At 34.1% G+C, this 23,359-nt stretch overlaps 1 protein-coding gene and 1 non-coding gene across 7 annotated transcripts in view; both read left to right on the top strand.

Moving 5' to 3' along the window:
* The window catches only part of TTLL7 (tubulin tyrosine ligase like 7), a 138,504-nt gene extending 118,150 nt beyond the window's left edge, over positions 1–20,354 (top strand). For all 6 annotated transcript variants that reach the window (XM_054566907.1, XM_054566906.1, XM_054566902.1 and 3 more), the window contains one exon: positions 16,581–20,354. In XM_054566907.1, coding sequence (XP_054422882.1) covers positions 16,581–16,701 — 121 coding nt within the window. In that variant the 3' untranslated portion in view covers positions 16,702–20,354. The remainder of the gene's footprint in view (positions 1–16,580) is intronic.
* On the top strand, positions 2,057–2,163 carry LOC129065661 (U6 spliceosomal RNA). Its single transcript, XR_008528605.1, has one exon. It is a non-coding gene; the product is annotated as a U6 spliceosomal RNA (small nuclear RNA).
* Positions 20,355–23,359: the final 3,005 nt, after the last annotated feature.

Below are 23,359 nucleotides of genomic sequence, written 5' to 3'. Positions count from 1 at the left end.
GCATGCCTTGTTCTTTTTTTTTTAAGCTCTCAAATCAGAAAGCTCACTTCTGGTAAGAGCCAGGAGTCAAAAGTTATTCTATATGGAAACACAAGGAAGAGAGAGAAATAAACATGTTCTCCTTATATCTAGTTATTAAAACCCAAGTCAACGTCACATTAATTTTAACAGTAGAAAAAGTGGCCATCTTTTCTTTCCCTTGGAACTTAGGAACATATAATATTTTACTTTATACGTAGAAGCCACTTAATTTGATATTTATTAATAAAATATAAATTATAAATATGCCTAATATAAATAATTTATGAGATAGTGCTAAATACTTTATGAAGAGGTATGTATATATATTTGGCTAATTGATCTGTAAAATTAAAAGAGAAGAAAATAGAGCTAACATCAATCAGGTTTATGGCCATGTTTTTCTTGACCACATATTTACAGGATATTTCTTAAGAAACTTTAAAGTGTATATGGGCACCTATTATATGGAATAGAGTGCCTTCAACCTTGCAGTATCAGAAAAAAATAATAACTGAATAGACTTACCAAGTGAAAAGCTATTTCTCAAAGTTGGACACATAACTAAGCAAACAGAACTGACATATAAATCCAGATGGTAAATTTTATATATCCAGGATACTAGAATTCTTGGGCCTAGCTCACTATTTTACTATAACTAGACTTACTTGGGAAGCTTTGGAATCTTCAAACACTTTCCAACCTCAGCATCTCTGTCTCTCATGTACTGAGATACCATGTAAGCTCCTATCAAAAAGTGGGTTCCATGGCTAAAAGCATTTTTAAAAATCACTGAGGTAGAACTGCAGCCTTTGGTAATAGGGCCATAGTTATTTGGACAAATCCTCCCTGATGACAATTAGAAAAACTGGAAAAAATACCAAAACATTTGCTTGAAGACATCAGAGAGTATCAACCAGGCACTTGTAATAAGTACATTACAAGTTAGTTAGCACTAAGTTGTGCTATTGGCAGTCTCTTGGGCCTAAAGAAAAAAGGACTTCAGGGCCTACAAAGATTGGGGCCTTTGAAATTCCCTAGATTCCTAAGAGTAACATTTTTTTCAGATATTTTGCAGAGCAAAAGTTGATAGAATTGTAGGGAAAAACAGACCAATCTACAACCATAGAGGACAATTTTAATACAATGATTTTTTTCCTCAAAAAAAATATAGAACACTTTAGTAATATGATTAAAATGTTAACTGTCATGTGTAAAAGTAAATCCAATAACCTACTGGACATTAGTTTCCTTTCCTACCTTAAACATGCTCAGATGCATTTATATCAGCCTACAGTTGGGCAAATATCTTTTTTTTAAAGATTTTATTTAATTTTAGAGAGAGGGGATGGGTGGGGGGAAAAAGGTGAGAGAAACATTGATAGAAGAGTGAAACATCGATCAGTTGCCTTTCACATGCCCCTGACAGAGGACCTGGCCCACACCCCAGGTATGTGCCCTGACCAGGAACTGAACCAGTGACCTTTCAGTTTGTGGGACAACACTGAACCCATTGAGCCACAGCAGTCAGAGCCAACTGGGCAATTATCTTGAGTTTAATCTCAAAAGTAATTGCCTTCTTCTTTTCACCAGAAGCAGGAGACACAGATGGGCATTTTGTAGACATGATAGGATGCAGAAACACAAAGCCAAGAAATGTTAGAAACACAGCATACTATAGAGTATTGGTTGTGTATCCCTGTGATGACGTGGCTGACCAGGAGCTGCTGCACACTGCTACTGCCCAGAAATCACAGGAGAGTATAGTACAGCATATCTCTGGCCTAGAAAAAGATCAAAATTCAGAACTGGAAGTATGGTTTCTACTAAATGCATATCACTTTCACATCATCATTAAGTTGAAAAATTTTAAGTTGAACCATCATAAGTCAGGGACTGTGTGTATAATAACGAACAGAATAAAAAAGATCAACATGACCAAAAGTGCATTTTTGAAAGGACTAATAAAATTTATAAGCGACTGGTGAGACTGGTCAGATATATAAAAGGCCGAAATAGCATCAAATACAAAAATAGAGTACTTGCTGTGGCAGCACATATATTGAAATTGGAACAATATAGAGAAGATGAGAATGGCTCCTGCACAAGGATGACATGCAGATTGGTGAAGCATTCTATACTTTTAGCATCGAGCATTGTGAACAACATCTGTATCATAGGAATGCCAGAAGGAGATGAGTGTGAGAGGACCTATTTGGAGAAATAATGGCAGAAAGTGTTCCCAGCCTGCTGGAGGAAAAGGGCAGACAAGTTCAGGAAGGACAGAGAGTCCCAAACGAGATGAACCCAAAGTGACCTACACCAAGATATATCATAATTAAAATGGCAAAGTTTGAAGACAAAGAGATACGGTAATTTAAAAGGAAGCAGGAGAGAAACAGTCAGTTACATAAAAGGGAGCCCCCATTAGACTCTCAGCTGTTTTCTTAACAGAAACACTATAGGCCAAAAGAGATTGGCAGGAAACATTTAGAGTAATGAGCTAAGAACATGCAGCCTAGATTGCTGTACTCAGCAAAGCTATCGTTTAAAATTGAGGGCCAAATAAAGAGCTTCCCAAACAAAGTAAGGTTAAAGGAGTTCATTACCACCAAGCCAGCATTGCAAGGAATGTTAAAAGACCTTCTGTAAGAAGAAGAAGAAATTGAGAGAGAGAAAAAACAAGTACAATGTAAAAATGGCAATAAATAAGACCCTATCTATAAAAACCTTAAATGTAAATGGATTAAAGGTTCCTACCAAAAGACATAGAATAGTCAAATGGACAGCATTTGCTGTCTACAGTAGACCCACCTCAGAGCAAAAGATTTCCATAGGCTAAGAATAAATGGATGGAGGAAAATATTCCATGCAATGGAAATGAAAAAGAAGTGAAGGTAGCAACACTTACATCTTACAAAATAGACTTAAAAATGAAGACCAATAAAAAAAGATAAAGATGGTCATTACATAATTCTAAAAAGATCAATCCAACAAGAAGAAATAGCACATGTAAATATATATGCACGCAATACAGGAGCACCTAAATATATTTAAAAAATCTTAGTGGACTTTAAGGAAGATATTGACAACAATACTGTCATAATAGGGGATTTTAACATCCCACTGTCAACAATGGACAGATCCTTTAGACAAAAAAAATCAATAAGGATCCAGTGGCATTGAACGACACACTAGGTCAAATGGATTTAATGGAAATTTACATATATTTCACCCCAAAGAAGGAGTATATACATTCTCCTCAAGTGCACATGGATCATTCTCACAGATAGACCACATGTTAGGCCACAAAACAAGTCTTAACAAATTCAAGAAAATTGAAATCATATCAAGCATTTTCTTGGATCACGATGGCATGAAATTAGAAATCAACCTCAATAAAAAGATTCAAAAACATTCAAATACCTGGAGGCTAAATAGCATGTTATTGAATAATGAGTGGATAACCTTGAGATCAAGGAGAAGATAAAAAAAATTCCTGAAAACAAGTGAAAATGAACACACAACCCAAAACCTGTGGGACACAGCAAAAGCGGTCCCAAGAGAGAAGTTCATAGTACTATAGGCCTACCTCAAGAAGCAAGAAAAGTCTCAAATAACTAACAGGTGTAGAGTTAGATTATTATTTCTAAAAGAACTAGAAAAACAACAACACACAAAGCCCAGAGCAAGCAGAAGGAGGGAAATAATGAAGATCTTAGTGGAAATCAATGATACAGAGACTTAAAAAAAAAAAGTACCAAAGATCAATGAAAGCAGGAGCTGGTTCTTTGAAAAGATAAACAAGATTGATGAACCTATAACCACACTCATCAAAAAAAGGAGAGAGAAGGCCCAAATAAATAGAATCAGAAGTGAAAGAGGCAAAATAACAACTGATATCACAGAAATACAAGGTATTGTAAGAAATTACTATGAACAAATATATGCCAAGAAATTGTGTTGGGAAACACTCTGTCCGGTTTCAGGAACTGTAACCTCGCCGACAGGCAAGAGGGCCCCAAGTCTGGAAATAATCAGGGAGGCCTTGGAAGAACAGGCCCCTGAGGAGACAAAACCTGTCCCCCTGGTAGGGACGCAGCCCTTGACCCCCTTGCATCCCTCTGCTTAACCCTGTGATGGTTGCTTGTTGACGACAGGTAAGTTTTTCTCATGCAGAGAAAACGACCTAGGAGACATTGGCCGGTATGGGCAGCAGACAAGGGCATGGTGGACATGGAGAAAGGGCAAAGAGGCCTGTACCCACTGGCTCGGCTTGGACATGGTCTGAAAGAAGTCTCCTTGTCTCCCGGCAGCTCCCTCCCCTCGCCTGGCTCAGGCTCGAAACAATGCTGGAGACAGCCATAAGCTGGATCTGGCAGTTCCCAGGGGAAATCATGCCTAAAATTATATTTAAAGTGCGCTTTGTTTCTCCCTCAAAAGCTATAGACAGCTCTTGCTGTGAAGAAAATTTACATCATTCACAGACCCGAACCCTATACCCTTTGGTGCTCTCATGTTTACTCATCTCCTCTCAGACCCATGTAAATCCGCCGTGTTCCTGCCATTTGTTTTCCTCAAAACATCATCTGTTCTCTGTACACATTAACATACTGATATAATGAGATAACCTGTACTTTCCTGTTACCTAGCCTCGCCAATAACCCTTCCAATAAAAGCCTTTGAACAAAGGGAATCAGGGTCTTCCCCACTAGAGGGAAGAGCCATGTCCCCTCTCCTGGCAAACAGAGAAATGTTTGCGACGACTGGTGTTTATTCCCCCTTCCGTGACCCCCTTGGGACGGGCTCTGCAGGATTCAGAGCCTGGTGCCCATCTCAGCTGGCCCCGGACGGTAACCCTCAGATCCCAGAGCGCCCTGCTCCCTGTGCTGCCCTTCGTCCCCACTGCTGTGGTCAACTGGGCAAAATGGATACATTTCTAGAAGTATACTGTCTCCCAAAACTAAAACAGGAAGAAGCACAAAACCTGAATAGACAGACAGCAATGAAGGAAATGGATGCAGTAATAAAAAAACTCCCTGGACACAAAAAGCCCTGGACCAGAGAGCCTCACAGGAGAATTTTACCAATCTTTCAAAGAACTATCACTGATCCTTCTCAAACTATTTTGAAAAATTCAAGAGGAGGGAAGACTTCCAAGCTGTTTCTATGAGGCCAGTGTTACCCTAATTCCAAAACGAGGTAAAAGACACAACAAAGAAAGAAATTATATACCAGTATCCCTGATGAACACACATGCTAAAATTCTCAACAAAATATTAGCAAACAGGATCCAGCAATACATCAAAAAGATTATACACCCTGACCACGTGAGATTTATCCTGGGGATGCAAGGTTGGTATAATATTTCCAATCAATAAATGGTGATTCATCACATAAAGAAAATGAAAGACAAAAATCATATGATCATATCAATAAATGTAGAAAAATCATTTGAGGAAATCCTGTACCCATTTAAGATAAAAACACTTAGTAGATTGTGAATAGAGGGTTCATACATCAACATAATAAAGGCCATATAAGAAAAACCTACAGGAACAAGACAGATGTCTGCTTTCACCACTTATATTTTCACTATAGATAACATACTTTTCTATATTGTACATAGAAAACCCTAAATAACCCACCAAAAACTACTAGACTAATAAATGAATTTGGCAATGTATCAGGATACAAAATTAATACCCAGAAATTGATGACATTTTTATACACCAATAATGAGCTATCAGAAAGAGAAATTAAGAACACAATTTCATTTTACTATTGCAATAGAAAGAAAAAATAAAGTACCTAGGAATAAATTTTACCAAGGAGGAACACCTGTACTTGAAAAACTATAGGCCACTGAAGAAAGAAATCAAGGAAGATAGAAATAAGTGGAAATACATACTGTGTTCATGGGTTGGTAGAATTAACATCATTCAACTGGCCACTCTATCCAAAGCAATCTATACCTTCAACACAATTCCTATTAAAATACCAATGTCATACTTCACAGAACTAGAAGAAATACTCCAAAAGTTTATATGGAACCAAAAGAGACCTTGAATAGCTTCGATAATCTTGTAAAAGAACAAAGTTGGAGGTGTCACAACTCCTGATATCAAAATACACTATAAAGCCACTGTAATAGAAACAGCCTGGTACTGGCACAGGAACAGACAGATAGAATGGAACAGAACAGAGAGTGGAACAGAACAGAGAGCCCAGGAATAAACCCATGCCTGTATGACCAGTTGATACTTGACAAAAGTGGCAAGAGCATACAATGGAGCAAAGACAGTCTCTTCAATAGTGGTGTTGGGAAAACTGGACTAGTACATGCCAAAAAATGAAACTAGACCACCAACTTACACCATACACAAAAATAAACTCAAAATGGATAAAAGATTTAAATGTAAGTCATGAAACCATAAAAATCCTAGAAGAAAACATAGGTAAGAAAATCTCAGATGTTCAATGTAGAAATATTTTTGCTTATGTATATCTTAAGGCACTGGAAACAAAGCAGAAAATAAATAAATGGGACTACATCAAATTAAAAAGCTTCTATACAGCTAAAGAAACCATCAGTAAGACAAATAGGGAATCTGCTATATGGGAGAACACTTTTGCCAATGATACATCTGACAAGGGTTTAATCTCCAGTAGGTACAAAGAGCTAATACAACTCAATGCTAGGAAGACAAACAATCCAATTAAGAAATGGGCAAAGACCTGAATAGACACTTCCCCAAAGAGGACATACAGAGGGCCCATAGGCATATTAAAAAATGCCCAACATCGCTAATCATGAGAAATGTAAATTAAAACCTTAATGAGATACCATCTAACACCTGTCAGAATGACTACCATCAATAAATCAACAAACAACCAAGGTTGGCGAGAATGCAGAGAAAAGGGAACCCTAGTACACTGTTGGTGATAGCGCAGTCTGGTGCAGCCACTGAGGAAAACAATATGGACTATCCTTAAAAAATTAAAAATGAAACTCCCTTTTGACATAGTGATTCCACTTTTGGAAATATACCCCAAGGATCCTGAAACATCAATAAAAAAAAATGCACACCTATGTTTATAGCATCACTGTTGACAATAGCCAAAACTTGGAAAGAGCATAAAGGTCCATCCGTTGATGAGTAGATAAAAAAGCTGTGATGCAATTACACAATGGAATATTATATAGCAGTAAAAAATAAGAAACTCTTACATTTTGGAACAGCATGGATGGACCTGGAGAAAATTATACTAAGTGAATCGAGCCAATCAGTGAAAGGAAAATACCACATCATCTCACTTATATGTGGAATCTAGTGAGCACGATGAACTAACGCACAAAATTGTAACATAAGCTCAGATACATAAACAGACTGACAGCTGCTGGAAAGGAGGCCTGAGATGGGTGGGGATGGGAAGAATGGTGGTGAAGGGATTAACCAAAGAACGTTTATACACAACCCATGGACATGAGTGACAATATGGGGATTGGCTTGGGGAGGGGTAGAAGGTGGAGCTGGATGGAGGTGCGGAAAGGGAGAAAAAGTGGGAACAGCTGTAACAACATAAATAATAAAAATATTTACAAAAGAACAAAAATAGTGGCATTACTATAGATCCTATACATATTAAACATTTTATAAGAAAATATGAGCTGTCCTGGCTGGTGTGGCTCTGTGGATTAAGTGCTGGGCTGTGAACCAAAGGGCCTCTGGTTTGATTCCCAGTCAGGGCACAAGCCTGGGTTGCAGGCCAGGTCCCCAATAGGGGGCATGTGAGAGGCAACCGCACATTGATATTTCTCTCCTTCTCTCCCTCCCTTTCTCCCCTGTCTAAAACATAAACAAAATCTTATAAAAAAAGAATATGAGCAATTTTATGTCGATAAATTTGGTAATTTAGATTAACAAATTCCCGGAAAGCAGATATTATCATAAGTGACACATGAAGATTATAGAAAGTCCTAAATAGTCTTAACTATTGAATAAATTGAATCATAAGGTATAATCCCCCTCACAAAGTTAACTCCAGATTCATATGTCTTCACTATCCAGTTCTATAAACCCACCCAGCGAACAGAAAAGGAAGGAACATTCTCCAACGTTTTTTGAGGCTGCTTTTGATATGAAAACTTAACTAGGACATTATGGCAAAGTATAATGACAGTTCAGTTTTGCTCTTGAATGTAGATGCAAAAATCTTAAATAAATTAGTAAAACAAACTCAGAAACTTTAAGTAGGATAATATATCATTACCAACTTCTGTTTACTGCATCAATTTAAAGATGCAGTAACACTAAAAAGTGTAAATGTAATTTTAATAGAGTAAAAGGTCATTTCCAAAGATATAGATAAATCACTTAATAGAATTCAGTATACATTCATGCTTTTAAAAAATGCTTAGCAAGCTATAAACCAAAGGTAAATTTCTTAATCTAATGAAGGTTAACTATAAAAAACCTACAACAAACATACCTAATGGTGAAATGTTGAAGGCTTTCCATGTGAGATGAAAAACAAGACCATATTGCTTTTTTTTTTTTTACCACCTCTATTTAGTATTGTACTGGATTTCCTAACTGATTCAAGAGGCAAACAAAAAAAAATTTAAATAAAAAAGATAAATAAATAAAAGGCATTAAATTTGAGAGAAAGAACTAAAACTCATTACTAGTATATATGATTGTGTTCATAGAAGTCTAAATAAATTATACAGATAAATCATTAAGTTTTACAATTTTAATGAAATCAAAGTCAAGTAAAATCAACTATATTTGTTCTATATCAACATCCAATGGCAAGAATATGAAATTTTAGCTATGATATTTTTCAATAGCATCAAAAAATAGCTAACACTTAGGAATAAATGTATCAAAAAATGTGTTTGCAGGAAAATGTGAAAAATGGAAAGATATACTTTATTTATCATTGCAGTCAATGTTATCAATGTGTCAATGTTTCTCAAATAGTTTTGTATATCTGTAAATTCAATGTAATCCTAATATAAATGCCAACAAAATTTTTTGGAGGGGGCAGTGTTTGACTAAATCTTGTTCTGAAATTTACACTAAAAAGCAAAGGTCCAAAAATAGATGAGACACTCTTGAAATAGAATAATAAAATGAAAAGATTTATTAACTACTGTGTACTTAAAATAAAACTTATTATAAAGCTAAAATAATTTAAGACAGTGTAATATTACCAAAGTATAGACATATAGACCAGTAAAACCATTCAGAAAGGCCATAAATAGACCCACGCATATATAGAGACTTGATTTATGACAGAAGGGAAAATAAAGTCTGCTTAAACAAATGGTTCTGGAACAACTAGGCTTCTAAGTAAAAAAGAATCTTGGTCTTACCCACACCATATACAAGTATCATTTCCAATTAATTGAGTATACAAATGTGAAAGGCAAAACTAAAGACTTCAAGAGATAATACAGGAGAATATTTTAATCACCTTAAGGTAAGCAAACATTGTAAAAATAGAACCAAAAGTGGAGATCATAAATTAAAAGATGAATTTCAATACATAAAATTAAATACATATGCTTATCAGAAGTCCTCATTAAGAAGGTAAAAAAGCAAGGCACAGAGTAGAAGAAGGTATTTGCAATTCATATAACCTATAAAAGATTCCAGTACAGACTGTGTAAGAACTCCTACAAATTTTTAAGAAAAAACCCAAAACACTCCATGGAAAAATGGGGATGCTACTTCAAGAAGCTGTTCACAAGAGTTAAAAAAATGGTTAATAAACATTTGAAAAATTATTTAAGCTAATAATCACGTTAATGTAAAACCACAGAACTACTTCATAGCCAGCAATGATGAGAATGTAGAGTAATGGGAACTCTCGTACTGCTGTTGATAATGAAAATTGGTACCTTTTAATAGTTTGGCATTGCCTACTAAAATCTACTCTTTCATAGCTATTCTATTATGAGTAATTCTGAATAGAGATGTCCGAATACATGTACCAAGACCATTATTACAATTTCTGTAGTAACATTTGCTTATAATAGCAAAAATTTTGAAAAAACACAAATATCTGTTCATGGAAGAATGGATGCATTTTTTAATAGGTGTCACACAATAAAATATAATAAACATTGAAAATGAGCAAACTGCACATACCTGTAGGTAGCAATGTGAATGAGTCTCAAACATAAAGTTGAGCAAAATAAGCCAAACTCAAAGGAATACATACTTGGTTCCATTTATTTAAAATAAAAAACAGGAACAACTAAATCACATCATTTCTGGAATGTGTACTTGGGTAAAAAAAGGAAGTAATTGCCATGAAAGCCTGAATAGAGCGTTTCTTTATGGGGAGGGAGGGAGGGTACTATAATTCAGTGCTCTGGGGTGCTAGGAATGTTCAGTTTTTTAACCTGGGTGATGTTATACAAGTAATCACTTCATAATATTCATTAAGCTGGATATTTAAGTCTTACGCATTTTCTGAATGTATGCTATACTTTGCAATTAAAAAGTTTTAAAAATGGAGATAAATACATGGTACCATTATGCCTTAGACTAAGATAGCTTGATACATCTTGCTAGTGAGGCTGATGCTCACAATACATAAATACTATTTTATCCATGTTGCATGCTTTCCTTGGCTCCATACTTTGTGAGCCATGCATGGCATAAGCTATTGGACTCTTTTTACATATGAGAAAACTGAGGCCAGAGAGGCTACATGGCTTATCCAGATCCACATTTGCTAGCATATGGCAGAGGTGGGACTTGAAACTAGGCCTCCCTCCCTAAAAAAAAAAATCAAAGTTAATACTACAGGACAATGCATACCCACTAGGATGGCTGTTATTTAAAAAAATGCAAAATAGTAAGTGTTGTTGGGGATACTGAGAAGTTAGAACCCATGTGCATTGCTGGTCCAGAATAGTGTGGTTGTTATGAAAAATAATTAAGGCAGTTCCTCAAAAAGTTAAGTATAGAATTACCATATGACCCAGCAATTCCACTCCTAGGTATATATCCTAAAGAACAGAAAACAAAGGCTTAAACAGATGTTCATAGCAGCATTATTTACAATAGCCAAAAGGTGAAGCAACCTAAGTATCCATCAACAGATGAATGGATAAGTAAAATGTAGTAGATACATACAATAGGATATTATTCAGCCTATATAAAAAAGAATGGAATTCTGATACATGCTGCAACGTGGGTGAGCCATGAAAGCATGCTAAGTGAAATAAGCCATAAAGAACTAAATGCAGTATGATGCTACCTATGTGAGGTGTGTGCAATAAATAATTTTATAAGAGACCGAAAGTAGAGCAGAAATTATCAGAACCTAGAAGGAGGAGGAAATTGGGATTTAGTATTTAATGGGTAAGGAGTTTCTCTTTGCAATGATGAATAAATTCTGGAACTAGATAGTGGAGATGGTTACAAAACCCTTGTGAATGCACTGAATACTTAGTAAAAATAGTAAACTTCATGTTATATATATTTTACCACATTAAAAAAATTTAAAGAACACAGGACAAATATTACGATGAACTCTATTTACCCTTGTGTTGCCCAAACCAGGAAGCTGAGTTTATTTTGGAGGTATCCTGGATCCAGGCCTTACTCCAGGAAGATCTCAGAAGGGTGGTGTAGCTTAAGTATTCAAGGTTACTTCCTTACCAGTCTTGAAATGCTTCATGTATTTGAGATCCTCTGTGGTCAGCAATAATTTGGTAATGACGGACTCACCAGTTCTATGACATGCAAGAATTAGATAAATGCACATTTTATGTCTTTACGTTGGATTTGTGAAGTTGTGCAGACTTAGCCTCAGAGATGAGTTAGGGAATGCATGTGAAGCAAGTAGGGTAGTCCGAGGTATTTCTCCTTGGTATGAATTGACTACAAGTTAGCTATTTTTGTACATCAAGAGCAAACTAGAATAAAAATAAAGCCATAAACTTTTCACATTTTTGCTGCTTTAACACAAACTCTTTAGATATAGTCTATAAATCCACTTCCTAGAGATATTCTTTCTGTTAAAAAAATCAAATTTATTATTTAACTTCATTTAAAAGAACATTTCAAAAATAATCTTTGATGTTCAGCTACTGTGAGATCTCCCAAGAGATATTAATGGAGATATTAAGGCAAATAATCCACTGTGTTTGCCTGTAATGCTTTAAAATATCCCACAGCATTTGCTTTAGGGAAGCAAAGTATTTCTTCCAATGCGATTTCATATGCTTTTTTGAGTTCAAACTGAACCACTTTTTTCTTGAAAATAGTTTCATTTTGGCTTTTTTTGCCCTCCTGTTAAAAAGTTTAGGTTTGTGAGATGTATAATATTTTTCTACTTTCTAGATTGTATTTCATATTTCTGAAAAAAATGAGCATAATTGTTGCACCCATTAATTTTAAAATTGGGATTCATACGGAGAAATGACAATATAGGATAGCTGCTAGGAGCACTGGTTCTGGAGCCAGCCCACATGGATTTTAACCCTGGCTCTGCTATTTACTAGCTATGTGACTGTGGGCAAGTCCTTTGACCCCCCCTGCATGCCTTAGTGTATCAGTTATAAACTAGAGCCTACTATAATATCTACTATATACAAAATCATCATGGGACATGAGTTAATATTGTAAAGCAATTAGAATAGTGCTAGGCACACTGAAAACACCACTTAGGTATTAAATAGTGTTAAAATAGTATAAGTTAGCTATAACCCAGACTTTGTGTGTTTATTTTTCATCTGTGAAATGGTGAGATCTTTAACTCAAAGGGACATGTGGATGTTACTGTAATATCCATGATAACTGTTACTTGAAATTCTTCAAAAGAAAGTTGGTATAAGTTACTGTTCAGTATTATAATCATCAGTACAATCAGAATGCATTGTCAATAGGAAAAAAATCTCAGCTAATACATATAGTAGATTTTGATTAAACATCTTATTTTTTTTTCCACCTTTGTCCTAGATAGAAAGGGTAGCTTTCTCATGGCAGAAGATACCAGATTAATCGTTATGACTCCAGTAGCTTTTGACATAATTATCCATATAAATTACCTGAGTGATATTAAGAAAATAATTTGTATTATCTGTGATGTAAGAAATCAATTGTTTCATTATTTATCACCCGTTGCGCAATTTTTATTTAATTTGGTTTGCTGTATATTATTTTACTACTCTATTAACTTAATGACTTGAGTAATTATTTATAGTTTGTGATATGAGATGATGGGTATAGGGGATATTAGCTAATTCATGATAAAATGATGTTTATGAATATTATGGGGAATTCTACCATTTTAATCTAATGTTGTTTACAGTTTATAATAAATTTATGTACTACAAAGTTTGTATCATACAACTATATATGTAACTTTCCATTGACATAGAGGTATAATAAGTATCAACATTATTGAACATAGAAGAGATACCTAATAGACCCCTTAGTCCGCAATTTCTTCATATATCTATGGAAGTATTATACTGGATGATTCTAATATCAGGTGAAGAAAACAAAATAAATGATTTGATGCTTTACCGTTGTTTATTTTCTCAAGGCAACTGTTAATTACAAATCTTCTACTGTTCCTTCTGCTTTTAGAAATTCCTCATCAGTGTCTTTGTCCTGACTTTATAGCATGTCCTTCTCATCATTACGAGGACTTATATTTTAAATTATGATGTTTATTTGCATTTGCTTATGTTGATTTCCTAGATCACTTCCCTCTAGATACAAAGATTGGGCTGGCTTAATGCTAATACAAGTTTCTCCAGAGGAAAACAGATTATACAGATGCATGCCCTCATTTGCAATTCTTAATCCTAAATCTCTGAATACTAAAAAAGAAAAGCAACCTAATAATTGGCAAATCTGACCAGAATTGATATGAAGTTAATATATTGTCTTTATCTGCTTTACTCTGAATATATATACATTTCACTACAGAAATATTGATGGCTTATTAACAGGCTGCTGCCCCAAGCCCTGGTGGAAATGTTATACAGGGTGAGGCAGATGTAGGTTCACAGTTGTGAATGCACAAAACACAGTTTATTCTTGTATTACTTATTAATTATTATATTGTTTTCCATATGAACAAGTGTAAATCTGTTTGTGCTGCCCTGTATACACTATATACACTATATTGTCCTAAAGTTCTGGAAAATTCATGTATTCGGAAATATATTTGGCTGCAAAGCTGGCCTGTGACCTGTAATCGTGGTTGCTTTTGCTATTTTGTAATCATAAGCACTGTGTTGTTAAGAATACAAGATTTATAATGTAGTTATGAATGTTACTCTTTAAATGTTTCTTTCAGATTACCTATAGTAGTGTTATTTTCAATGTACTTTATTGATGATGCTATTACAGTTGTCCTGATTTTTCCCTCTTTGATCCCCTCCACCCAGCACCCCCCACTCCCTCACGCATTCCTGCTGCATCCGTCCCCCACTCCCTCGTTCCTGTCCATGGGTCACGCATGTAAGTTCTTTGGCTTCTCCATTTCCTATACTGTTCTTTACACCCCCCTGTCTATTTTGTACTTACCAATTTGTATTTCTTAATCCCTGCAACTTTCCCCCCATTCTCCCCCTTCTCCCTCACAACTGATAACACTCCAAATGATCTCGATATCTATGATTCTCTTCCTATTCTGCTTCTTTCCTTAGTTTGTTTTTTAGATTCAATTGTTGGTAGCTGTTTTTATTGCCATTTTAATGTTCATAGTTTTGATCTTCTTTTTATTATATAATTCGCTTTAACATTTCATATAATGGCTTAGTGATGATGAACTCCTTTAGTTTTACCTTGTTTGGGAAGCACTTTAACTGCCCTTCAATTCTAAATGATAGCTTTGCTGGGTAGAGTAATCTAGGTTGTAGGTCCTTGCTTTTCATCACTTTAATGCCTCTTGCCAGTCTCTTCTAACCTGCAAAGTTTCTTTTGAGAAATCAGCTGACAGTTTTTTGGGAACTCCTTTGTAGGTGACTCTCTGCTTTTCTCTTGCTGCTTTTAAGATTCTCTCTTTTTCCTTAACCTTTGACATTTTAATTATGATGTGCTTGGTGTGGTCTTCTTTGGGTTCAACTCTTCGGGATTCTCTGTGCTTCCTGGACTCGTATGTCTATTTTCTTCACAGAAAAATTAGAGGACTTTTCTTTCATTATTTTTTCAAGTAAGTTTTCAATTTCTCTCTTTCTCTTCTCCTTCTGGCACCCCTATAATTCAAGTGTTGGTACGTTCTAAGTTGTCCCAGAGGCTCTTTAGCCTATCCTTTTTTTCTAAAATTCTTTTTTCTTCTTGCTGTTTGGATTGAATGCTTTTTTCTTCCTCATGGCCAAAAGGAGGAGACCAAAAAATATGGCCCCAATGAAAGAACAGAACAAAACTTCAGAAAAAGAATTAAATGAAATGGAGATGAGCAACCTATCATATGCAGAGTTCAAAACACTGGTTATCAGGATGCTCAAGGAACTCATTGGGTACTTCAACAGCATAAAAAAGACCCAGGCAGAAATGAAGGTTCTACTAGGTGAAATAAAGAAAAATCTACAGGGAACCAGCAGTAGAGGAGATGAAGCTGAGAATCAAATCAACAATCTAGAACATAGATTACCTATAGTTGTAATACATCAGTGAAATATTATTAAATTACAATTAATGGTTCCAACGTCCTTGAGCCAAATAATTATTAGTAACGTGGCTAGCCAGATTCTCATGTCTTTGAGAACTGTTTGACTGGTTACCCTGGCTGGTGTAGTGGTTCAGTTGGTTAGAGTGTTGTCCCTTAAACTTAAAGGTCGCAGGTTTGATTTCTGGTCAGGGTTGCAGCTTTGATTACTGGGCAGGCACTTGTGAGAGGCAACTGATTGATGTTTCTCTCACATCAATTTTTCTTTCCCTCTTACTCTCCCCCCCTTCTCTAAACACATCCTCAAGTGAGAATTTAAAAAAAAGAAGAAAGAAATATTTGACTACCTCTACACATTATTTTAAAAAACTAATGATGAATTCCAAATTAACATGAGCCATGCTCTGGACGGCGTGGCTTGTTTGGTTGGAGTGTCTTCCTGTAGACCAAAAAGATACAGGTTTGATTGCGGTCAGGGCTCATACCCAGGATGTGGTTTCCATCCCTGGTCAGGATGTATATGAGAAGGCAACCAGTCTATTTCTGTCTGTCTGTCTGTCTCTCCCTTCCTCTCTCTCTAAAAGCAATGAGAAATGCCCTCAGCTGAGGATAAAAAAATTAACGTGAGCCACATAAACAGGTTCTTAGCATGTAAATACAATTGTTCTTTATGGATCTCTTGCCATACTAAGATCATATATTGCTTCTACATTAAGCCTTTTGAGTGAGGCTTTATGACCTTCTTCCCATTTTCCCCTTCTCGGTCTGGGAGAAGAAATCTTTTTATGTGGATTACATTTGTTTTTATTTTCTCATGTAGGATATTTACATTTCTGGGCATATAATGCTTTACTGAGAGATGTTAATACTAATTTTCTTGTAAAGGTCTAATTTTTAACTATTATTTTTAGGTATTTACTTCCGGGCAGTACACAATTCTTCATGAGAACACCAACCTACAACTTGAAATACAGTTCACCTGGAATGACTCGCTCCAATGTTTTGTTTACATCCCGATATGGCCATTTGTGAAGTAAAAGGGAAGATCGCCATGGGTTATGCAAAAGAGCAATTCATTTTCCCCTTAATTTAAACATGCAAAGAAAGCAACCATTAAGTGCTGTTTTATGTATATATGACATATATATGTGTGAAATATAGACACACATTTCCTCAAATAACATGTATATTTATTATAATACATAAAAGAAGAATTAGCAGAAAACTTGGATATAAGATTTAACCTTTCTGGAAATGTAATAAACCATGTTAATATTGTTTACAAATATGTGAATGCCTAGAATTTGCCAGGTTTATAAATACCTTCCTACTAGAAATGTTATTTTTGCTGCAGAGTATATGAAACAATTGATCTTGAAGATCCCATTACTGTGTTAAATTATTTTCTAGATGACACATCTTTTGACTTAAAAAAGCATTAATAGTATAAAACCTTATTCTCTTATGTATATAGTAGACATATAAAATGAAGAAAAATTAGAAGCCTGGTGTTGCTTTGATGATAGGATTAAGTGTAAAACGGGTTTATCATTACTATAGTATGCTGTAAAGTACTACAAAAATCTCAACCTAATTCTTCAACATTTTTATTCCCCTATGTGAAAATTTAGCTACTTATGTTAATGTAAATTTTCAGGAAGGATCTATGAGATCCTATTCCAATCTAAAGCAGAAGACAATCCAGTGGGTTAAAAATAAAGAAAACATAAATTTGCTTTTATTTTTACTTTTCATCAGGAGTCACAAAAAGGAAAAGAAAATGATGGTAATGACAAAGTCTACTTATGATTTTTGCATCTTATACCACTAATTTTTATTTGGAAAGAGTATCTCCAATGGATGGATACAGTCAAATACAATTTTTTCTATTCTTCAGAAGTAGAAGTGTTAACCTTTCAAACTCATATCGGTGTTACATGATAATGTGTCACACTTATGTTATGTCTTTCAATGTTGAGACCAAGTCACACTGCAAAGTCTAATACAGTTACACATTACACCATTGAAAATAATCTCAAATACTGCAAGTAGAAGATTCTGATTACTGGATATTATTAGTTAGGGTGTACCCTTAAGAATTTTTTAAAAAAAACTGTGAAGTTTCTTCTTGTTCAAAGTTAACATGCATACGTTTCTTAGCAGTTTACTTCCATTTCTTGCAGAGAGTTTCAAAACAATGAATGAGCTTCCAGTTTTCTATGGAAATATAAACACTATCATTAACATGGGAGTCCTTAGAAATTGCAATATTTACTTTTTACAAGTTTGTTTCAACTTCTCTACCATGTTTTATTTTCTCACAGATGCTAATTATTTGCAAAATTTATGAATGTTTTACCTCCTTTTATTATCCTAAAAGCTATTTCCAGTAAATCAAGAAATGGCCCCAAGAAGAAGAACTGAGGGGAGCAAACTCTCCTGGTTTAATTCACAAGCTGGATAATTGGCAACCCACAGTTGTAAGTTAGATGTACTTTGTTTTTAAAGCCATATGTTGAGACTGTGTTAGACTAGAATAGGTTGTTCTCTAAATTATTGCTAGTTACTTGGTTGTTTATGACTACTTAACATCCATATTCCAGTAGGTACTTTTTCTTGCTAGATGTATCCCAAAGAAGAATTTGTTACTGTCTTTGTGAAAAAAGGAGAATAAGGATGTCAAGATGAAGGAAATTACTGTGTAATTCTGAATGTTTATGACTCCATTTTGTAAATTCTTAAGCATGTGTTATAGATTTCTTAGAAAAAATAATGCAACAATGGGGATATTACAAAATCATTACAAGAATGATCAGCAAGTAGGCCTTTTTAAGGAGTATTTTTAGTCATTTTTCTTTTAAATTCACACTTTGCCCATGAATGAGACACGATTTCAAGTGTCTGGTATATGATATCAACGTATTTTGTTGTTTGCTAACTTACATTAATTTAAATAAAAAATGGTTATTTAATTTGCTAGAGTCGGTGCTTTTGAACTTCTGTCCTTAGTTGTACAAGAGTGAATTTTTTATGTAAGACAAGAATAAGAAGAATGTCCAACTTGGGGATGCACCCTCTCCCCCTAGGAAAACACATGCAAACTCAAACACATGCACATACACATACACACATATACTCAAAGAATTTTAAAAACCAAAAGTAAATTTAAATATATGAACTATCCAAATAACTGATGAAAAAATTTCATTTCCCTAGCTACTTAAGTCTGCCTTTTTTTTTTTTTAAGCACTAGAATTTCATTGCCCACGTTTGCCTATTTATTCTGATCTCGTTTGATATGATAGTTGTGAAAAGCCATGTACTAATTATATTGATGTACACTGCCTGGTATGCATGGTCTGTGGTTGCTGTAGTGCTTATCCCCTGATGAGACACTAAGAGGAGAAGATACAGTAATAAACTGTGGAAGTCTCTAGAGGCCATAGAAATGTTTTAGAGGCATAATATAATTCTTAGTTTCTATTATAATTTTTTTAATTAACGGGGTTAAAGCATACTAGTATAAATGATAGTATGGGTCAGACTCTCTCTCCTGAGAGAGAGAATAGCTTTATCTGAAAAATCCAAAGCTATTCATTTTTACCAGGAGTTTTAAATAGGGAATTTGGTTTACTTATGATGAAAGTATATTTTTATTCTGTTATTAAGAAAGTATCGCTGATATTTCTGTAAATCTAAGATTGGAATGCTTCCCAGAAATGTATATGATTAGAGTGATTTCCAGAATTGTACAAAAAGCAATCTTTTTCCTTTAAATCATCTATGAACACAGTTTGTGATGCAGATTAGTTTCACTTTAATAATACAACATTGTAGATTAGTTGCCATTTGTAATCTGTTGAAGGAAATACTGTGATTCTCAGTATGATTAGTTTTACTGGATTTTATTTTAGTAGCATTTATTTATCTTGCTTGCATACAATAAAGTTAGAATCAGATATAGAAATGGTGACAGTAACCTGCTGGAACATAGTTGAATATCTCCGGTTATCTATAAGATGCAAAGATCTATACACATTTTTTGTAGGTCTAAATACACAAAATGTTTCTACTAATTCCTTTTCCCTAAAACTAAAATGAACCAAACTCAAAGAAAAAATTCCAACCTTCTTTACAGCTAGATCACAATAGTTTCTAGACATCAAGAAAAATATTTCATCCTAATTCTCTTTTTACCTTGGAACGTATATGATTATAGAATTTGGTTATCTAACTGGAAATTTCAGATGCTTTCATATAAATTAATACAAATACTTTTTTCTTTAGCCTGTCAAAGCCATTCTGTTTAAAAATTCTCTTTAAACGTATACCTTACTTGACCTTTTCAAAATACCAAAAAATTAATAGTTGCATAAATGCTATTATTTCTGTAAAGCATTGGTTTATTCTTAAGTGTACATTTTTTAAAGAATAAGAGCAGATACCTCAAGAAGAATGACAGAAAATACTCTTCTGTCCTCTAATGCTGATTTATATTTTGAGTCTTAGTTAATTTGATTATGAGTGTTAAACAATAAAAATTATAACTACAATTAAAGTGTTTCTGTGACTTGATAATTATTGAAAATTTGCTTTCCCCTTTAGATTAAGAGATTTAAGTTTTCAAAAACTGAATTAGTTATCTAAATATTTTGGCTAATATTAGTTTCAAGTGAATTAAAATTTTAGGAATATATTAATGATCAAAATTTTATTCCTTACTCCTCCCTCCCTCCCTCCCTCCTTCCCTTCCTTACTTCCATCCATCCATCTTTTAAACTTCAACTTCTCTTTGAAGTTTTGACCTTCGCATGGACAAAGAAAAGAGAAACCCTGCCTTGTTTTTGCCTGAGCTACAATAAAAGATAATGTCATTGTATCTAGTTCAGTTTGCTGATATTTTTAGGAATCAGGTTGAAGTCTCAATGCCTAAAAATCATTAATTGATCCATGTGAACCAAGATACCTGGCTACAAATAACAGTCTTGAAAACAAAAATTGGTATATTAAAACTTATTTCACATTTTGAGATTGCTGCCCTTTTTGTGTGTGTATTTTTTTTCTTTTTTTTTTTCATTGTCCTAAGTAATTTGGTGATTTGAAGGAAGACTATTCAGGTAACACATTCCGCATAAACTGGGCTATATTATCTAAGAATTGCTACATACACCTTTTATTTTCCCTCCCAGTGAACAATTGGTATAGTCATCATTCAATATTTTCTAAATTAGAAGAATTACCTTACAAAAATAATCAGATAATGCTGATATCTCTCTTTCAAAGGTTAACAATGACACTTGGTCTTGAGCTGGTCAGTAAGTACTGTATTTGCTACAGCATCAGACATTAATAGATTTGCTGAAGATCCTGGGTTTGAAGATTAACTTGAAAGCAATGTTTGCTTCCATGAATCATGACTCAAATTATCCTCCTGTGCTTTACTACCTGTATATAAGTGCAAATGTTGTTGCAGAAAATATGCTTAAAATGTCAACACAGTGTGCAATTAGTATGACATTGTCATGTTTCAGCATGTAATATTTGTATGGTGAAGTTATTTCAGTTACCCAGCTATGTTACTATAATAAAAATGTTGAACATAAAAAAGCTACAGTATGTCATCAAATGGTTATTTCCTTTTCCATATACATACAGTTTTTAATATTAAAAGATTGGCCCTCAATTAAGCATTCAGTGTGAGGAAATATATTTTCACAGTAACTTTCTTCTGCTGGACAGACAGCAATAGCACTATGGGGATGGCTTTACCTGCTATTAAAGTCAGGCTGAATAAACAAAATTGGTGTTAATTTATTAGCTGGAAGGCACTCTTTTCTAAACTTTAGAAATGATATTTTTATATCCTGGCGGCATTGATTACCACAGTATTACAAATCTGAATAGAATTATGTCAGCATCTCAACTGTGAAGTTCATTTTGGGAGGAATGTATAGTTTTAATTTTGTTAAAACATACAAGAAGCATGTCCTAGTCTTATTGACATTCACACCATTTTTAAGATGTTTATATATAAAGAAATTAGAATATTTTTTCCTTTAAAGAAAGAAAACACTTTGCATACAAGTCCTATCATGTAGTAGGAACATTAATGCATGTATTTTTAAAATTTTGTTACTGTTTTTATAAAGTAAAATTATTATATGAAAGCTCAAATTTGAATTTTTGATTTTTTTCCCAGTGATTGATAAAAGTGAGGCCAAAGAGGGTAGTTTGGTATCTCCCTATTTTATCAAATAATTTGTGAGATTGAAAAAATACATGCATATGTAATTTTATTCAATTAAATGACTGGAAATCTTTAAAAAGATCATCCCAAAATAATTTCAAGTGTTAGAAAACTTCATACAGTGTATTAAAACAAAATTAATATTTAACATCTTATGTAGAAATATAATAGATCTTTAATTTGGAGAAAGTTATCTCTTAATAATTATTCATATATATGTAGAATATGGTGACAACAATGCCCATCCCCACGGTCAGGTAAATTTGGAAAACATTGGGTGTAAAAATTGAAATGTGTTTCTCTACTTTCTGGACCTATCAGAGTCTTTGGTGTTCTAAGATGCACAGAGTCTCCAACAAAGGACTAAAATGTGTGTCAGTCCATAAATGAATTTCACCTTTTATTGAAATACATCCTTCAGGGCTAGTCTTTTATTCCAAACTTTGGAAAACCCCAACCTAAATCAATTCATTCACTAAAAATGGGATCATTTATAATACTTAAACACCTGTGGTAAAATTATGAGCACTGACAAATCTAGTGCAAAAATTTACTTACATTTGTAACTTGAGAATGTGGTCATTTCCAAAGGAATATTTGAACCAAGGTTTCAACAGGGAATGGCTTGACCCAGGAATGGTGACCATAGATAAATAACTTTAATGGCACATATTAGTTACATTAGACATTTGCAACATAATTGTGATGTGTAAGGTAATGTAAAATGCTTAAGAATGTATGAATGTGGTCCACACCCTTATGAAAAGATATTGATGATTTGTTGGGTCTAACGTGAATAAAGGCTGTCTTTAATGAAAGTCTAACATCACTCATCAGCAGATGATAAAGGCTTTGTATAGCCCACAATATATCTAGCGACACTTGTTGGCCATCTGAAAGTAACTTCCATACAAACAAAAATCCTGTTAATTTCCAACAAATTTTCTTGTGACTGACAAATTTCCTTCAAAGATGGAATTTATTAAAAGTTTGTTGTATTATTTGTGAGAGACAAAATTATGTAAAACTTTTTTCCATCTCTAAGTTTTTCTTAAGCAGTGTGTTAGACATTTTGGAAGTCTTAAGAAGTTTTGTGGTCAAGGAAAGTAACAGAAGTATATAAATTTAGACAAGCCCTGTTCTATTATACTGTTGCTAGTGTTAGACAACTTTTTAAAGGACAAGAAACATAAAAAATTACTTTTTAAACTTGTAGTATATTGTTAGTAGTAAAAGCATTAATATATCTGCATGTTTATAATATATCTGATTTAGGGGAAAATATATGACAGCATATGTGAAAAATCTAGAGTAGAAACCTCAATTTAAAAATACCTCAATACCTATTTCAGTATATTACCTCAATTTCATTAAAATGATGAAAATGTGAATTCAGAAAATTATCTAGTCCTTAGGCTAAAAATAGGTAGATCATCAACACCT

Source organism: Pteronotus mesoamericanus, unplaced genomic scaffold, assembly GCF_021234165.1.
Source record: "Pteronotus mesoamericanus isolate MK-2021 breed Mesoamerican mustached bat unplaced genomic scaffold, CSHL_Meso_final contig_181, whole genome shotgun sequence".
NCBI lineage: Eukaryota > Metazoa > Chordata > Mammalia > Chiroptera > Mormoopidae > Pteronotus > Pteronotus mesoamericanus.
Note: the sequence above shows the minus strand (reverse complement) of the source record. Positions and strands in the feature narration are given on the sequence as shown.